Consider the following 18,455-nt stretch of genomic DNA (forward strand, 5'->3'; position numbering starts at 1 on the left):
GGTAGTTTTGTTTTAGGGCATTGGTTTTCGAGAGGGATTTTTGCCTCCAGAGGATATTTGGCAGTGTCTGGAGACATTTTTGGTCCTTACATTGACAAGGAGAGAGAGAGAAAGAGAGAGAGAGGGTGATGCTCCTGGCATCTAAGTGGCTAGAAGCCAGGGGTGTTGCTAATCCCCCTACCCCCCGCAATGACCAGACAGCCCCACAGCAAAGAAGGATCTGATCTTCAGTGTCAGTAGCGCTGAGGTTGAGAAACCCTGGTTTAAGGGATGGAGTTACCTATAGTACAAAATCTGTCTAATTATCCATTACTCATTTTAATGAGATATTTAAAACATACCAAACACTTAGAACTAATAAATGGTAACTCCATTTTTTTTTTCTTTAGGAAATAGCACATTACCGATGCATTTATAAGGACAGTTGCAAAGCCCCCATTTCCTTCCTCCCTAGAGGCGACCACACCATTTTGCAGTTGGGCTGTTGCCTTCTGTTGTTTGTACTTGGATCACACACGTGAGTGTCCATGAAACAGCCTATCACATTGCCTGGGCCCCTTTGTGATGGCGTTCTCCCCTGTTCGTATATTGCAGGCTGTTTTCCCAGAAGTTTGAGCAAAGGCATGAGCAGGGGAGCAGAACTGCATCTCAGTGAAAACATTTCCATTTTCTGAGTAATTTACATTTCCTTTAGGTGGTGGTCAAAAATGTTAAGGAAAGGTGTTTAATGTATTAAATCAGGTTGGCGAAAGAAAACCAAAAGTAATGGTTGCAGATTTTAGAAGGTGGCATTTTTCAAGTGCAGACTCCGTAGCGGCCCAGAACCCAGCAGATATTCTTGTCCTTAGGTTTGTTGGAAGTGATGATGGTGGCAAGACCCCCGGCCCCCACCTGCCCGCACCCTCCTTTCTCCCTGGGTGGCACCTCCCAGCCCCTGCTCCCAGCATCCTTGGAAGACATTTCCTTCATCTCTGCATCATTTTTCAGAGCTGGCCAGTTTCTATGGCAACTGTTAGATTGAAAGATGATCAGCGAGCGGGAGGCAAGAGCAGGAGGCGAGGCTCGAGTGAGACCTCCCGGTGGTGGTGTGTGTCCCTGACGTCACCCTCCTCGCGTCTGGATAGGACGATAACGGATACTCCCATTCAGGGCGGCTGGAGGCTGCTGCCTTATTAGCAGCGCTGCTGGGGGCTCCAATAGCTCTGCAAATTGCCTCTCTTTCTGCTCCTCCTGTCCCTGCCCCACCAGAATTCTGCTTTTCAGGGCCTCTTTTCTGTTTCGGCTGCAGACTGGCATTAAGAATGCACGGCTTAATTCCGGTGTGTTTCAGGATGCTCTTCTGCCCGGTGTTCTGGAAGGGCAGGGAGGCATGGCAGTGTTTTACTTGATGTTGATGGCGCTGTGAAGTCCGTTCTTTCCTCTGCGAGAATACTGACTATGCAGAAATTTATTGAAGCGGATTATTATGAACTAGACTGGTATTATGAAGAATGCTCGGACGGTAATTATGGCCCCCTGCGAAACAGAGCAGGAATGTGTAGGGGCATTGTCTCCCTCTGGGGTGGGGTGGTGGTCCTGAAACCTCTCCTGGGGACTTGGGCGGTGGGGGGGGCATGGGAACCAGCAGCACTGCAGGCATGCATGGCTCTGACAGTCGTGAAGGCATGGTGGACGAGATGGCAGGTGGGCAGGGCTCCTGGGGACTCCTCTGCGCTTAGTCGGTCTCTGCTCCCTGCTCCGAAGGGCAGATGGTGTTGGTGTGCAGCGCTTGTGAGCATTATACTTCTCTTGGATTGAATTCTCTCCAGGGTGAGGCGTGAGTGTGGTGTTGATGTGCATGCAAGGGTGTGTGTGTGTGTGTGTGTGTGTGTGTGCGTGCGTGCGTGTGTGCAAGGGGAGATGTGTTCAGTGACCTCTCTGCTATTAATGGGGCTGGGAGTAGTATATTCAGGAGGTGGCTCTCTGGACTGTTGGCAGCAGGCCTGGAAGAATCCTCCCTTTCCCGAGCCCAGACCTGGGGGCCCGTGGGGGAGGCTGGAGAAAATGCAGAAGCAGCTTCCCACCTGGCAGGCAATTCAAATGAATTTTGCGGGTGGGATCCCACCGAGCTATGGGGGTGGGGAGAGTTGGGAGGGGCAGGAGAGACTGTCTCCTTCGGTCACAGGCTCAGTTTGTGCAGGGAGGGTGTGGCACATTCCAGAGGAGACTGGGTGGAGTTTGTGTGGCCGGACAGCCTCGGGAGGTTTCGGGTACCTGGAAAATAGCACTGAGGTGCGTTCTCAGAGAGGCCACAGGAGAGGGCCCTTAGGCTCCTGTGGTGTTGGGCCTCAGAATCATGTGGGACAAAGTGGATCTGTCTTCTTTAATTTCTTCTTCAAAATGACCCTCAAATCACATGTCTTTTGCATGTCCCCCCCCCCCCCCGAAAAGAACACAATATGTACAGTCTGAGGGTTGGGTCCCTAGTGATGCTATGTTCCCTAAGGTTAACTGTTTCTTAATTGAATCAGGAGTTTGAGACTGCGCTAACCATGACCACATTTGATAAACCTGAATGATGTAGCAGGCTGGGAGCTGGCCTTGCCAGTAAGCTGAGGAGCTACATAATTATCTCTTGTCTGCTGGTTTCTGCCTTGACCAACAGGAGAGGGACTGAGAGGTTTCCTCGGGGATGGTGGGTGGGTATGTAACTGTGCTGAGAAACTTCCCCAGTTGAGCCCCACTGTCCCCCAGCATTAGGTGAGGATGGTGTCATGTGGAGTCCATGTGCAGTTTTTAAATATCCTGAGTAATGGTGGTGGTGGGCAGCTCCAAGGGTCTTTGGGGAAAAGGTGGCTGGATCCTTTTTCTTGTTTGGATATATCGTTCTTGAAGCAAGTTCCCATCCTGTTACCCTGCTCCAAGAGGCAATGATAGGGATGCTTCTTTTCAGAACTGTCACTGAATTTGTAGAGTTTCCTTGGTGATTTGGGACTCACTGAGCAAGCCGTCCCTAACTTTTTAAAGTATGGACCTGTGTTGGATCACTGGAATGGGGAGCATAAGTTCCAGCAGAGTGCCTGTCCCAGACTGCTGAGGAGTTGGGTGTGGCCATGGCTCCTGAGGATCCCTCCAGAAGTGGGGGAGGAAGGTTTCTTATTGTCTTGACCCAATTGCTACACCGTCCAGCTCTCTTTACACCCTCGTCCTTGGGAATAAAGCCAGTCGCTGGTGGTAGTCAGTCTGAGGGGTGAGAGGAGGCTGGCTGACTCTTATCTGGGTGTCTGTCAGAAGGATTTTCTTACCCAGCCATTTCACAGTTGAGTCTTTTGGGCCTGGAGGCAGCCAGATCTCTCTTCTTGCAACCGAAAGGAAAATGGAAGGAGAGGCGACTCATCTGTCCAAGGGTAAATCAATGTTGATTGCAGTTACTCTCTGAGTGTGTGTTGAGCAAAATACTTGCCTTTACCCTCCATTCCAGTTTGGATGAAGGGGAGAGGGCCACTGGGACAGAATTTACTAGGACAACTGGCATTTTCATAATCCCATTTTTAAAATAGCAAAACAGGGGACAGAAACCCAGAAATCATTTAGCTTAGGAAACCCAGGGGATTGGGATTTCAAGTAAATGCTAATTTTGTAGTCAACTCCTTTACTCATTTCTCCCACTAGTTGGATTCTTTGCTGGCCTCTGCAGTTGGTCTGGAAATGCAATTTGCCTTTGTTTATATATGCATCTTTAAAATTGCAAATGAAATAGCCCTTTCATCTCCCAGTCCTGACCTACTGGGTGGTGAGAAGGCCAGGTAGGAGTAGACAACACAGCACTGCTTTGTCTCTCTTATCATTTGGCATTGGAATCGGTTATGAGGGAAACTTCCAGGGAACTTTCCATATTAATAACAAAAGATGAGTCAAATGTTTTGAAAAAGATGCAAAATCATCATTTATGTCAGAGTTACTGACTCACACTTACATTGCAGGGTTAGCACTGACAAGTAATATATATATATAGACCCCTCTTTTAAAATTGGAATGAAAAAATAGCTGCTGTTCTCTTTTCTCTCTGATGTTTAGGAGAGCTTTATTTGGTGTCGAAGGACTGTATCCTTCACCTTTTCAGTCTTAGTTATAGAATCGTACACACCATCTTCCCCATCGCCCCAGCCAAAAGCAATAAGACCCCAGAGGGTGTAACGGGGGCAAGGGGTAGGGGCTTAGAATAATAAGAAATTGGAGGGGTTGGTTGCCCAGTATCTTAAGGTCATTTTTAGAGACAGCCAGCTCTCAACACCATATAGCATGGCCTTCGCGGAATTTGCGCAGATAAACTGGTGCCTATAGTTTAAAGTGTAGTGTCAGACGGGGTCCTGGCTACCTACAATGGTTGTGTCCCCCCCACCACCCCCCAAAGCCTGGTAGATTATGAAAATCGCCCACTTATTTAAAAAGAAGATTCTTGGGTTTACTCCAGATCCAGAGAGGTCCTGAGAAATCTGAATTTTTAGCACGTGCTTTAGGTGATTCTTTACATCAGGCGGGTTTGGGAAACTGTGCCAATGTCAGTGGAGACCAGCCCCAGCTGGTCTGGAAAGTAATTCTTTAGGTCTGTCACAGAATCTCCTGTTGTTTCTTGGCTATGCTGGTCACTTTTTTTTTTTTTAAAGTATGCTTTTAAAAACTGTGAGGCCTTTTCAATATTTAAAAAGGCTTGCGTTCAAGTGTATGTCTTTAAGTTAAAGAGAGTGTACTTTTGTAATGACTCTAGAAGTATGGAGATCACCAGAAAGGGCACTGGCCTGGAGCTTCTGTCTGAGGCCCGTTTTGCACTCTGCATGGCCATGTGGTTTGGGCACATCCTGGGACCTCTGTGAGCCTCTGTCAACTCAGATGCCTCGTCTGGAAAGTGGGGATAGCCACACTGACCAGAGCCATAGTGAAGAGTTGTTGAAAGCACAGTTGACCCCTGAACAACGTGGGGGTTGGGGGTACTGACCCCCCCACACAATAAAAAAATCTGTGTAGAACTTTTGACTCCCTCAAAACTACTAATAGCCTACTGTCAACCAAAAGCCTTGCCAACAACATAAACAGTTGATTGACATGTTCTGTATGTTGTATATATTATATGCAGTATTCTTAGAATAAAGTAAGCTAGAGAAAAGAAAATGTTATTAAGAAAATCATAAGGAAGAGAAAATATATTCACAGTACTGTACAGCATTTATTGAAAAAAAATCCACATATAAGTGGACCCACGCAGTTCAAACCCATGTTGTTCAAGGGTCAACTGTAAAAGCTTTCTGTAAACTGTGATGTTCTAGGCCAGTGCTTAATTTTATTTTCTTAGAAATAGTCTAGTTAGTAAGTTCTTTTTAAAAATCCCTTTCAGAAGGTGAGTGGCATTTTGAACAAGGTGTAGTGTCTTTTTTTAAGATTTTATTTATTTATTTGAGAGAGAGAGTGAGAGAGCGAGCACGAGAAGGGGGAGGGTCAGAGGGAGAAGCAGGCTTCCCGCCGAGCAGGGAGCCCGATGCGGGGCTCGATCCCAGGACCCTGGGATCATGACCTGAGCCAAAGCCAGACGCTTAACCGACTGAGCCACCCAGGCGCCCCAAGGTATATACTTTACCACCTGTTTCTTGCTAGTTTCTCTTGTACCCATGCACCCTCATTGCCTGCTGTACAACATTGCAGACGTGAGTGTTGGGGCACGGGGTGGTCTCACTCAGGCTGATCTCATCACGGGGAGGCTCCGGTGGATGGCTGAGGATGTTGTTCCTTGGGCTTCTTACTCCATAGTGAAAAGTCCGTGACGATACACGGGGGCTGTCACGCGTGCTCTGGTACTCGCTTGACTGCAGTGACCTCTAAAATGCCACCCCAAGGTGGGGGGTGGCTAGCTTGGGAGTAAAGTTTTGTTGGAGGTATTTTGAGCATTCATTGAAAAGCTGTTCCTAGGTTTCAAGATGATTTTCTAATGTTCCTGCACAATGCAAACAGGCCCCATGTGTTCATCTTGTGTTTATTGTGGGATGCACCTTTGGAAGCGGAGGATGGCTTTTCCCTTTCCAGACACAGCACCCTTCTGAATGGGTGTAAAAGTGACTTACAAAAAAAAAAAAAAAAAAAAGAAGAAGTATAAATGCATAATGTAACTGTCCATTCTTTTGACTGGCTTTGGGAAAGTAGAGGTAATGTCCTCCCTCAGATGTCGATGCAAGCCCAGATCCCAGGTTTTGGAGCATGATGTTTCTCTTATTTATTTATTTTTAATGGCATAAGTGAGGTCCTTGGACCATAACCCTCAGTAATGGGGGCTCTGCAACAACGGGACCAAGAAGTGGCAGGAGGAGGGTGCTTGGAGCACTGAGAGAAGGCTGCACGGTGGATGGCACCAGGAGGAGAGGGCAGAAGGGCACTCGTGGCAGGAGGGTGCAGTGGGGGTCATGCGGGCAGGGGGCTCTAGGGGAAGCACAGACCATGGAGGTCAGGAAGTGTACAGCTCTATCTTTTTTTTTTTTTTTAAAGATTTTATTTATTTATTTGAGAGAGAGAATGAGATAGAGAGAGCATGAGAGGGGGGAGGGTCAGAGGGAGAAGCAGACCCCCCGCTGAGCAGGGAGCCCGATGTGGGACTCGATCCCGGGACTCCAGGATCATGACCTGAGCCGAAGGCAGTCGCTTAACCAACTGAGCCACCCAGGCGCCCTGTACAGCTCTATCTTGAAACGAAGGGGCACCCTCTGGAGGAGGGCTGCCGTCCAGTGGTACTTGTGACAATGGAAACATTCTGTGTTGTGCTGTCCGGTATGTTAGCCACTAGCCACTTGGGGCTCTGGAGCACTGGAAATGTGGCTAGCATGACTGAATTTTGGATTTTTAAAATTTTAATCAATTTAAATTTGAACGTAAATAGCCCCAGTGGCTTGTGGCCATTCTCGGGACAGTGCATGGTAGAGCTTCGGGACAGTGACGTCTCTGACGGTATATTGAGTAGGTCTGGAGAGGGACGCTCACAGAAGGAAGCCCCTCTACCCTGTAAGAGGCCACTCCTTCCACTTAACGGCCTTCCTGTCCAGTGTTCCCAGGGGCAGTCCAGAACTCAGTCCCTACCTCTCTTCCCCGGCATCCCGGTGTCTGGTCCTTGCCTCTAGGGCAGCACACATCCTTGCTCCCTGACTCTTCCTGGGGCTGAGCTCCATCCAGAGGTCCAGGATCTCCCACTTGGCACAGGGATTCCTAGGTTTTCTTGCTTTGGCTTTTGAAGAAATTACTCTGTCAGAGAAGATGTTCTTTGGCCCGTTGCTGCCTTTAACCTTGAAATGAATTCAGGTGTGGATAAGGTTTGAGAATTCCTTAACATCGTGTGGGGGGGTAGATTTGGGGTGGGTGGCAGGGAATATCCTGAAGAAGGACTAAACCCAGAAATAGGGGGTGACATGAAGAGTCTAGGATGGTTTTGTGTTCAAAATGCTGTGTCCTCAATGTTTATTATATATATAGACATGGACATCATTTGACATCATTTGTTAAGGATAGCCTAGATTTGAGTTAAAAGCCGAGTAGAAACAACTTGCTGATGAGTCATCACTTGAGAGTATTTTCACATACATGAAATCAGCTTTTGTTTTCATTTGTACACACCGTGGCCAGTACAGTATCCTACACATCTTACAGTCAGTCTGATATTTGATGAATGAATAATGCACAAGGTGGAGATCCTCCCTCCCATCCTCCCTTCCTTCCTCCCTCCCTTGCCAGGGCTTTCAGACTCACTGTCATTTGAATTGAATTAAGCCCAATTTGATACCATTTATTGAGATTAAATGGCATTTTCCCCCCCTGAGTGTGTGTCCTCATACACATTGTATTTAAAGCTTATGCAGATTTTCAAAATGTGATTTTAAACCCCCTGCCACTGAATTTCTGCTAAGCTTCCTTTTTATAAAGAATATCTCTTTAATGTTGTACAATGTAGTAATCATTTTCAGGTTCCAAAAAATTAGCCAGACAATGCATATGTCTCTAGGGTTTTATTTTTAAATAACATTTTTTATTATATTCTGGTTTGCTATTTGAGGCACTCATATGGTCTTATATTCGTTTTTGTGGAGGTAGCAATTCAATGTAGCAGACATTTTTAGCTACCAAAACAGGATCTTCAGCCCTACAGATCCAAAGCTGAATGAGACCGAGCGCCTGCACCTGTGCAGAGAATTCTGTATGATGGTCTTGCCTCTGCTGAAAGCCTCCCTCTCCATTACCTGGGGGAGGTGAATCGGCATAGAGCTGGAATAGGTCTCCTGCTGTGGCTTTTAGGAGCAGGGACACCCGCCGCAGTGTAGCTGGGAGGTGGGTGAGGCACAGAAATTGCAGAATGGGCTGCAGTTCTTCGCGGCCAGCGCTCGGGGCCACCTTCCAGTGGGTTTGATGGAAGAACCTGCCATTTTCACTGTTAAAGGCAAAATCAAACAGTACAGAGGAATTGGTACTGAGATACACAATTAAACTGTGGATTCTTCTTCCAGGCAGCATTGTAAACTATTAGGCTTTAGGCTTTAGATTTTTTTCCCCCTTATCCTAGCAATTAGAATTTGTAAATCTGACTGTGAGTATACAGATTTAGGATGAGAGTGGGGGTTATAAAATGCAGATTTAAAAACAGCAAATGCAATGTATTATTACCAAAGAAAGACTGAATTAAGCTTAAAACAGGTAATGGTTACTGCCACATCTTTTTTTCCTTCCGCTAGAAATCAGAATGATCACTTCCTTCCCTGTTCAGCACTGTGTCAGGCCGTTGTCAAAGTCAGATTGGTCTCAGGGGCGCCTGGGTGGCTCAGTTGGTTAAGCGTCAGCCTTGCTCAGGTCATGATCCCAGGGTCCTGGGATCCCAGGGTCCTGGGATAGAGCCCTGTGTCTGGCTCCCTGCTCAGCAGGGAGTCTTGCTTCTCCCTCTCCCTCTGCCCCTCTCCCCTGCTCATGCTCTCTTTCAAATAAATAAAATCTTTTTAAAAGATTTTATTTATTTATTTGACAGAGAGAGACACAGAGAGAGAGGGAACACAAGCAGGGGGAGTGGGAGCTGAGCAGAAAGCCCGATGTGGGGCTCGATCCCAGGACCCTGGGATCATGACCTGAGCTGAAGGCAGATGCTTAACGACTGAGCCACCCAGGCACCCCTCAAATAAATAAAATCTTAAAAAAAAAAAGGCAGATTGGTCTCAGCTTCTGGAGTGTGCCCACCAAACTTCTCTAATCTGAGGGCATTGGGCAATTATTCACCAGGGCGGCTCCTCTGCTGGAATCCTACCTTGAGATAGGTGTACTGCTTAAGGCTTGTTTGGTATTGCCCTGTGCAGTTGCTATGAAACTTCCAGGGTGCTACCATTCCTCATTGCTTCTGGGGGGAGGAAGAGTGGGGAGAAGAATCTGGAGGTGGAGAGCTTAACCTAAAGCCCTGCACCTGCCAGCCTGCCTCCCCTCTGTGTCCACAGCACCTGGCAAGGTCACCCAGGGGCAGGCAGGGCATTCCCATTCTGGTAGGTGCTTCTCCCCCGCCCCGCCCCACACCATCCCTCCTCCCAGCTCCTGGGAGCCGCCCCCTTCCGGTCTGTCCTGGGTGACGCTGGGCCAATTCCCTGTGCACACCCTCCACTCCAGCTCAGCCAGGGAATGTCCTCTGCCCTGTCCCGGGCCTCGCGTGTGCCTCAGGGGCCTGGACTCCAATGGCTCCTCTGGGCACACAGCTGGGACCTACCCCAAGAACCGACCCTTAGGGCAATGTTTGGGCTTTGGGGTGACTTCAGCAATGTCCCTGAGAGACGTGGGAAGGGAAGAAGAGCATTTTGAGTATGACTACCAGGATGAAGAGAGGAAGCTCTCCCGTGAGCAGCATGAAAGCCTGGACCTCTTGGAAGAGGGTAAATTCTGTACTTTGTTCAGATCTGAGCCTTTCCCTGTTAATGTCTACTGATCTCACAGCACTCTTCTATTTTCCTATTGAGGTGTCACTTCAAGTACATAGATCTCACATGGTCAGTGGCATGTAATGACCCCCGTGTAAAACCACAGACAGCATGTCCAGCACCCTGAGAAGGCCCCTCGCACCCCAGGAGGGAGACCATTGTCCTGGCTTCTGTCACCTTAGATCTGTCTGCTCCTTTGTTCTTGCTCTATGTAGCTGGAATCAAATAGTGGGCATTAGTTTGTCTGGTTTCTGTTGCTTAACCAATTCATTCATGTTATTGTAAATAACAGTAGTTGTCTAGTTGGTTGTTTTTCCCGTTGTGGCATTCCAGTCCTCTTTTTTAAGAGGTTTAGTCGTTTTCTTGTGGCTGAATGGGTTTTGGGCAAGAGACTGAGTCATTATTAAATAAAGTATGTTTTTGTCCTGGCATTATTTTTATTTATTTGTTATTTTTTACGTTTGAATTCAATTAATTAACATACAGTGTATTATTAGTTTCAGGGTAGAATTTAGTGAATCATCAGTTGCATACTACAGCACCCAGTGCTCATTCCATCACGCGCCCTCCTTAATGCCCATCACCCAGTTACCCCCTCCCTCTCCTCACCTCCCCTCCAGCAACCCTCAGTTTGTTTATTTCCTATAGTGTGCTGGTGTTATTTTTAAAAAATCATTAATCACCGACCTTAAATAGGGATTTTTTTTTTAAAAAACTTAGGATTCTTTCTTTCTTTCTTTCTTTCTTTCTTTCTTTCTTTTTTCTTCTTTCTTTCCTTCCTTCCTTCCTTCCTTCCTTCACTTCCTTCCTTCTTTCCTTCCTTCCTTCCCTCCCTCCTTCTGAATTTATTTGAGAGCGAGAGTAAGTGGTGGCGGGGCAGGGGATGGGTAGTAAGGGGCAGAAAGAATCTCAAGCAGACTCCCTGCTGAGCGGGGAGCCATTACCCTGAGATCATGACCTGAGCTGAAATCAACAGTCTGTCGCTTAACTGACTGAGCCACCCAGGTGCCCCAAATTGGTTAAAGGCTCCATGCTGGGGCCTGAACTTACAACCCTGAGGTCAAGGCCTGAGCGGAGATCAAGAGTCCGATGCTTAAGCCACTCAGGTGCCCCTAGGATTATTCCAAATAGAAAAGTATTCCAGATAGAAAAGGCTGATGTTGAAGTCACCTTGGGAACCCACCATCGGGCTCTATCAGAGGGATGCTGCTTTTGGACAAGTGGGAGAGTGTTAAATTAACAATAGGCCCAAAGGCTTGGTGTGAATTTCCTAGTTGGGCTTCTTTGGCTTTTGCCCACAACCCAGAGAAATCCCAGGGAAAGGGATTTTTGGGGTGCAATTGGATGTTTAAACAGTGAGTGCGTGCATGTTCTTTAGGTCTTGAGTAAAAACAATGTGAATACCTTTTCAAAATTCTTCTCTATTTTCATGTCTCAACATAACTTTTATTTTAAAAATTATTTATAGTCGGCCATATAGCAACAGGGTTTTTCTTTTGAGGTTTCTGTCCTGAAAATATTCCCATTTTACCTACAGGACTGTCAGAAGCATTACATGGGAGAAAGCAGGGAAAGGGAACAGCAGGAGAGAGCCAGGGAACTCCATGCTGAGGCCCGGTGTCTGACCTGACCCTTTCACAAAGGAGACGGTGGAGGTGAAAGGAGAAGTGGCTGGTCGATGGGGACTGTGCATTAGTCAGGTTCCTGAAAATGCTCAGGAGAAAGGCATCCGTGTGCTCTTGTAGGTTTACCTGGATCAGCTGATGTCCCTTACAGCTGTGGAACCCTAGCGTGTGGCCCGTGTGCCCACATCACCGGGGAACTGGTTAGACATGCAGACTCTCGGGCCCCAGACCCACTGAGTCACAACCCACCTTTTAACAAGATCTTTCGGGGCTTCCTGTGCAGATGAAAGTGTGGGATGAGCAGTCGCCGTAAAGCATAGTAAGATGATTTTAGAAACCAGTCATTGAACCATAGGATTCTAAATTAAAGGCTACACAAGGTTCTGGAGCAGTGTCTTACAGTCTAGTCAAGAGAAGAAAAACATTTTGTATTGCAAATATTTCCTGTATCCATATTTTTAACCTTAAGGAAAAAACTGTGAGCCAGATGATGATGATGAGACCCTGTGTTTGTCGTGTACTTACATTCTAAGTACTTTATATGGATTTGTGCATTTAATCCTTAACACAACCATATGAGGTTAAGTGCTGTTATAATTTCCATTTTATAAGAGGAAACTTACGTGACCTTGTCCAGAGTCGTAGAGCTAGTAAGTGATTTCAACCTGTGTAGAACGGCTCAAGGACCCTCTGCTCTTAAACCATTTTGCTAGCAGTTCTCAAAGTGCGGTCCCTGCCTGGCAGCATCAGCATCACCCAGGATTGTGTTAGCAATGCACGTTCTCGGGCCCTGCCCCAAACCTGCTGAGCCAGACACCCTGGGGTGGGGCCCGGCAGACTGGGTTTTAACACGCCCTCTGGCTGATTCCAATGTATGTTGTCCTGTGCTGGTCCACATTTCATAGATAACCATGGGTGTTGGTTCGCAGCCCCATCTGGAGCTTCCTGGGTGTAATCTGAAACCCGCCCCCATTCCCCGTGGGTAGGGGAGAGATGAAGAAGGAGGCAGGCCACTCCAGATGGGTAGGTGGCAGGTTTTATAAGCAAAGAGAACTTTCATAGGAGGCTTGCCTTGGGTAGCTGAAAGACAGTGGATCCCCACACCTGCCTGCCAAACCTTAGAAGTTTATAAAGAGGCCTTAATTGAGTTCAATCATGTATACTGCACAGGTGTTCTCAACACCACATCACCATCTCCAGGCTGTGACCTTGGAGCAGCCTCTGGAAGCAGGAAGGGCAAGCGGAACCCACATTCCAAGGACAAAGAGGGTATGGGGAGCCTCCGAGTGCCCGGGTCCAACCCTCAGGTCAACTGATGGTGGTCACATGTCTTTGTTGGCATCCCCTAACACAGGTCCCCTACTTTAAGATCACATTCAAGGGGGGCACTGCTCTATATTTGCCATCTCATGATGGATTTAAATTCTCTTTTGCTCCTTCCCATCCCATCTCCTTCCTTTCTCCAGTGAAATGTTTATAGGTGTCCTGGAGGGGTGAAGTGTTAATAATAATTTCAGGGGCGCCTGGGTGGCTCAGTTGGTTAAGCGACTGCCTTCGGCTCAGGTCATGATCCTGGAGTCCCGGGATCAAGTCCCACATCAGGCTCCCTGCTCGGCGGGGAGTCTGCTTCTCCCTCTGACCCTCCCCCCTCTCATGCTCTCTCCCTCATTCTCTCTCTCAAATAAATAAATAAAATCTTTAAAAAAAATAATAATAATAATTTCAGGACAGTAAGCTCAAAAGAAGACACTTTATCGCCAAGGTGCTGTTTTCTTTGTAAAATCAAATTCACAAGACTGGCTCCCAGCCTGAAGGAAGTCTGGGGCATAGACCAGAAGATGGAGTTTTGGTCTGGCAGGTTTGGTTTCTGTGGCCAGTCCTGTGTCCCAGAGCAAGTCGCTGTCATAACACCTGTGTCTTGAGTTAATGGGAAGCAAGTCCAGTGTGTGGAAGAGAAGTGCTCTTGAATAATGAAATTATGTGCAGGATGTGGACATAACTGTTCCCTGGATTCTGAACTGGTTTAGGTGGTTTTCTTCCCTGTTAACTGATCTAAAAGCGGTGCTTTTGGTTGACAACTGAAGGATGGATTTAGTATTTGGGTTGCTCTGGTAACTGTGGATACAGGAGACATTCTCTTCCGGTCACCTTGTGGGGGTGATAGTCACCCTTTAACCTTCAAAACAGCCTTTGAAATAAATGCTACTCCCATTTGCAGTCAAATCACCTGAGGCTGAGCTGGGTTGTCGCTGTCCAGGGTTCCGTCACCCTGCCCGGGGTCTGCCTGCCAGCCCAGCCAGGCACGAAGCTAATGGAGTCGAAGGCCCTTCCTGGCTTCATTTCATGCAATCGTTCTAACCCACACGGTGGGTGCTCACAGGGACACCGGGCTCCCAGGAGAAGCAGCTTGCTCACACCACGCGGCTGCGAGGGGCGGCTTGGCTCTTACTGTCCTCAGCAGAGAAAATGTCTGCGCTCTGTGTCTTCTGCCCACTGAGGACCTGAACAGCGCAGACCCGGAATTGACCTGAAGCCGTTTCGGGCTGCGTGGCGTTCTTGAAGGAGGCCTCTGCTTGTTTGCCCCAGGCCCCTCTGCTCAGGGTGAGAGCGGGCAGGGGGCAGGGCTCAGTGCTGCTGGAGTGAAGTCGCAGGTCGTGCCGCCTCGTGCCAAGCAGGGCGCTGGCATCGGCGCCAGGAAAGCACTGGCGAAGAGTGAAGTTCTGTGGTTGCTTCCTTGTGGTTTGCTGTGCGGCAGATTCCCACCGCTTTCTCAAGGGAGTGCCTGAGGAAGCCTGATTTCGTCATTGTTTTCTCATCTGGACACTCCTGAGGCTGTTACCCAACTGCAAGATTCCTCACCCGATCCCTGGCAGGGTGGCAGGATTGGAAAGAGCATATGGAATTCTCTGGGGTTTACCCAGCGCTCTCAAAGCAGGTTTTGGTGTTCTGAGCCCACGGGCTGCAGGAGAGCCTGTGTCCCGTCCTCAGAGGCGGCCTCTGATGGCCAGGATGTAAGGGGCCACATCAGTGTTTTGCACAAAGGGCAGTTTTCAGGTGTTGAGCACTAACCAGTAATTATCATCCGGAAAAGCAGAGATGGAGAAAACACCAATTGGCAGTGGGAACCTAGCTGGAGCTTGATGGGGAGCCCTGGGCCGGCCCCATGGGACTCTGTGCATAGCTGCACCCTGCTGGGCTGTTCAAGTTCTCCGGCTGGTTCCAAGGCGAAGCCTGAGAGGCAGCACAAACAGCACATTCCTCTGGTGTGAGAGGGAAATCTCGGGCTGCTGGTGGAGGGCTGGGCTATGTGGACAATGGCTGGATGGGAGGTGGTTGTGATGTCTGCCCCAGAGCAGGCGCCGCCAGGGTCCCGCCCCGGTGTCTGTGTTGACACAGGATGGCCAGCAGCATGTGAGTGAGCCGTATAGGACTCTCTCCTGTAGGTCACGCAGGAGGAAGGAGCTGACCCGTGGCCTCAGCATCGTTTGCTCATGATGTTCACGACCTTGGTCTCCAGCCTGGGCTTCGGTTGGTGGTACCCACGGCCACCCCATGCAGGCCTCCAGTGATGTCAGTTGCTCAGGGTGGTCCTCTTCCTGGGGTGCAGCTACCAGCATAACCCCAGGGCTGGTCAGGGACAAGGCTCACCTAGGGCCTGTGTTCTTTCAGGGTCCCCTTGCTGCTCTGTCCACTTCTGGCCCCTGTCCCCGACCCCTTGCCATCCCCAGTCTTCTTGTATCTGAACTCCCAACAGCATCTCTCACCTGGCACTTCCTGCTTGCTCTTCTCTATTATGCCCATTTATGCAAGTATCTTACCTGCTTAAGAGTGAGATTCATGTATTTGCTCAGCAGATGGGGTAGGGTTAAGTGTGCCAACATGGGGGTCACACCGATCAGGGCCTCCCATGATAGCTCTGTGACCTTGGGCAGTTTCTTCACGTCTAAAGGGTGGACAGGAGTAATGCTTTCCTCCTAGGATGAATATAAACGCCGAAGGAGATGGTAGCCCTCCAGCACTTGGCAGACTACCAGCGTGTGGTGAGCAGTCATCAGTGAGCCATTGCTAACCACCAAGTTAGCCCTCATTAAATATCCCAATGATGGAAGGACACCAGAGATCAACACTGAGTGTTCCAGCCTAGGGTGGGGTGGATGATTATGGCATCCAGTAGTCCGTGGTTATGTCCATGGACAAGCCACTTGGCCTCTCTCCCTGTCTGGTGTGTTAAATGGGGATCATATTTATGTCATGGAGTTGTGCTGGGTCCATTGTAAGATGGCCAGGGTAGCAGCTGGCATGTTTGTTACAGAGACTCAGCCGTCGTTTCGTTTCTTCTTCCCTGCCTCTTCAGGAGCTTGCCGTGGTGCTCTGCTCTCAGCCGACCTCGGAAGGGAAGGTGAGCCAGTAAAACAGCAGCTAAATGTAGCCAGACTGTACTGTCAGGTCTGTGCTCTTGGCAGTGCTGCCCGTCTCCCACCCCCCAGCGCACAGACCGGGCGCCACGCTGGCGGTGGCCGGACAGACTGCTGTTGTAGTGGGCTTGGCTTCTGCCACCACTCCGTCCCTGAGACCAGCTCCGAGGCTGCGGTGACAAACCAGCACCTTGCACTGAGAGGAGTGGCGGCCTCGGTCAACCCATTTGCTTCTGGCTTGAGACCACGGCTGCTTATTAGTTGATGCCTTTCCTTTGAACTCTGCTTCTTTCTCAGCAGTTTCCTTCATCATCCCTTTGGGTCACATTGGATTTGAGACTGCCCTTTTCCAGATGGCTTCTCTCCTCCCCGCCCCCACCCCCCAGGGAGCTGGGAGGGAGGGGGAGGCGATTCTCTGGGACATTTGCTTCTCTTGCGGTGACAAGATATACACTGGGGCTTTTATGTTTTCACCCCTGTCTGGGGTGTCGGTTAGACACGAGCCTTTCTTTCCAAAGACTGGTCTGGGAGAAAACAAAATCTTCCTATTTTTTTGAGTATCAATTATGTGTTGGTCCCCAAATAAGACTCCTCTGCCTTCGGGTGACTTCCATAGCCCAGGTGGGAGGGGACGTGGGCCATTTGTAAAAATTACATTCAACCGGGCACCTGGGTGGTCATGAATTGTGTGCCTTTGGCTCAGGTCATGATCCCAGAGTCCTGTGTGAAAGAGTCCCTCTTTTCAAAAACTGGACTGAGGTGGCTCTCGGTTTCCTTACAGATGTATCCCCTGAGCAAATTTAAATGGAAGTCATCTAAGTAAAAGTACATTTGTGTGCCTTGGCGGGTTTGGAGTGGGGGATTGCTGTTGCTAATCACTTGCTGTCTGAGCGCACCACTGTGGTCTGGGGAAGGCTCGGTCAGGGATCGAGGTAACAAAAGAAGGCTTTTACACTGCCACGTAGTGGGGCAGTGTTTGGAACAGTCTATGTAGTCCCAGTATATGTACTTACGTGTTGTTTGGTAACTTAAAATATTGAGGTATAACTTACAGACTGTAAAACTCAGCTACTTTAAATGGACAGTGTAATGCTTTTTTTTTTTTTTAAGATTTTATTTATTTGACAGGGAGAGAGCAAGCAAGCACAATAGGGGGAAAAGGAGAAGCAGGCTCCCCGCTGAGCAGGGAGCGCGACGAGGGGCTCGATCCCAGGACCCTGGAATCATGACCTGAGCCGAAGGCAGACCCTTAACCGACTGAGCCACCCAGGCGCCCCCCGTGTAATGCTTTTGAGGAAATTCTCAGAGTTGTATAACCATCACCCTAGTCCCGCTTTAGAACATGTGTATGCCCTCCCTGTGTGAGCTCCCTCATGCCCGCTCACAGCTAGTCCCATTCCCACTCCCGGCCGCGGCCACCACTAAGCTGCTTCCTTTCTGTCTCATTTGCCTGTACTGGATACTGCATAGGAAGGCATCCTGCAGGGTATGGTCTTTTGTTTCGGGCTGCTTCTGAGCGTACATCACTTGCTGTGTGTTCCAGTCCTTCATTCCTCTTGAAGGAAGGCTGTGTAGCTCTCCAGGGGGGCAGACGTACCACGTTCTGTTTATCCGTTCACCAGGAGAGGGTCATCTGGGTTTGTGTCCACTTCTGGCTATCATGAGTAAGGCTGCCGTAAACATTTGTGTACAAGTTTTGTGTGGATATAGGTTTTCCTTTCTCTTGGGTAGGGGCCTAAAGGACTTGTAAAGGCTGTGGCCTTAGGCCATTCATCTGACTTCTCAGAGCCTGAGTTTCCCTGCCAAAAAGTATGGGGACACATGTGTCTAACCCACTGTGTGGCCGAGGTGACTGGGGCAGAATAGCCATTTAAAGATGTCTCCCTGGGGCGCCTGGGTGGCTCAGTCGGTTAAGCATCTGCCTTCGGCTCAGGTCATGATCTCAGGGTCCTGGGATCGAGCCCCACATCGGGCTCCCTGCTCAGCGGGGAGCCTGCTCTCCCTCTCCCTCTGCCTGCCTGCCTCTCTGCCTACTTGTGATCTCTGTCTCTCTGTCAAATAAATAAAATCTTTAAAAAAAATAAATAAATGAAGATGTCTCCCTGCCTTCAGGGAGGGCGCCTGGGTGGCTCAGTCGGTTAAGCGTCTGCCTTGGGCTCGGGTCATGATCCCAGGGTCTTGGGATCGAGCCCCACGTTGGGCTCCCTGCTCAGCGGGGACCCTACTTCTCCCTCTCCCTCTGCCCCGCCACCCCACTCGTGTTCTTTCTCGCTTGCTCTGCTCACTCTCTCTCCCAGATAAATAAATTAAAAAAATATAAAGATGTCCCCCTCATCAAAATGCTTTGCCAGATCCGCCCAGTCTGGGAGTCTGCTAGCTGTCTTCCAAGGGAGGGCTAACTGGGAAAGGTGCAGTTTTTACAGTGGTGGACCGGTTGTCCTGCTGGAGCACGGGGAGGAGCAGGA

At 49.1% G+C, this 18,455-nt stretch overlaps 1 protein-coding gene across 14 annotated transcripts in view; it reads left to right on the forward strand.

The window, feature by feature from the left end:
• The window catches only part of TRAK1 (trafficking kinesin protein 1), a 113,470-nt gene that overhangs the window by 47,452 nt on the left and 47,563 nt on the right, over positions 1-18,455 (forward strand). For 2 of the 14 annotated variants that reach the window (XM_081825084.1, XM_081825066.1), the window contains exon 1: positions 970-1,501. The exons of 8 other annotated variants lie outside the window; for them this stretch is intronic. Coding sequence is in view for 5 of the 6 variants with exons in the window: in XM_081825066.1 (XP_081681192.1) it covers positions 1,438-1,501 (64 nt within the window). In the remaining variant the exon portion in view is untranslated. Of the gene's footprint in view, positions 1-969; positions 1,502-9,635; positions 9,906-18,455 lie in introns of those variants that run through there. 4 more of the 14 variants (XM_081825099.1, XM_081825112.1, XM_031016975.2 and 1 more) reach the window with 3 other exon arrangements.

The sequence above is a fragment of the Leptonychotes weddellii genome, chromosome 1, assembly GCF_054177405.1.
Source record: "Leptonychotes weddellii isolate Sample4059 chromosome 1, ASM5417740v2, whole genome shotgun sequence".
In the NCBI taxonomy this organism is placed as follows: domain Eukaryota; kingdom Metazoa; phylum Chordata; class Mammalia; order Carnivora; family Phocidae; genus Leptonychotes; species Leptonychotes weddellii.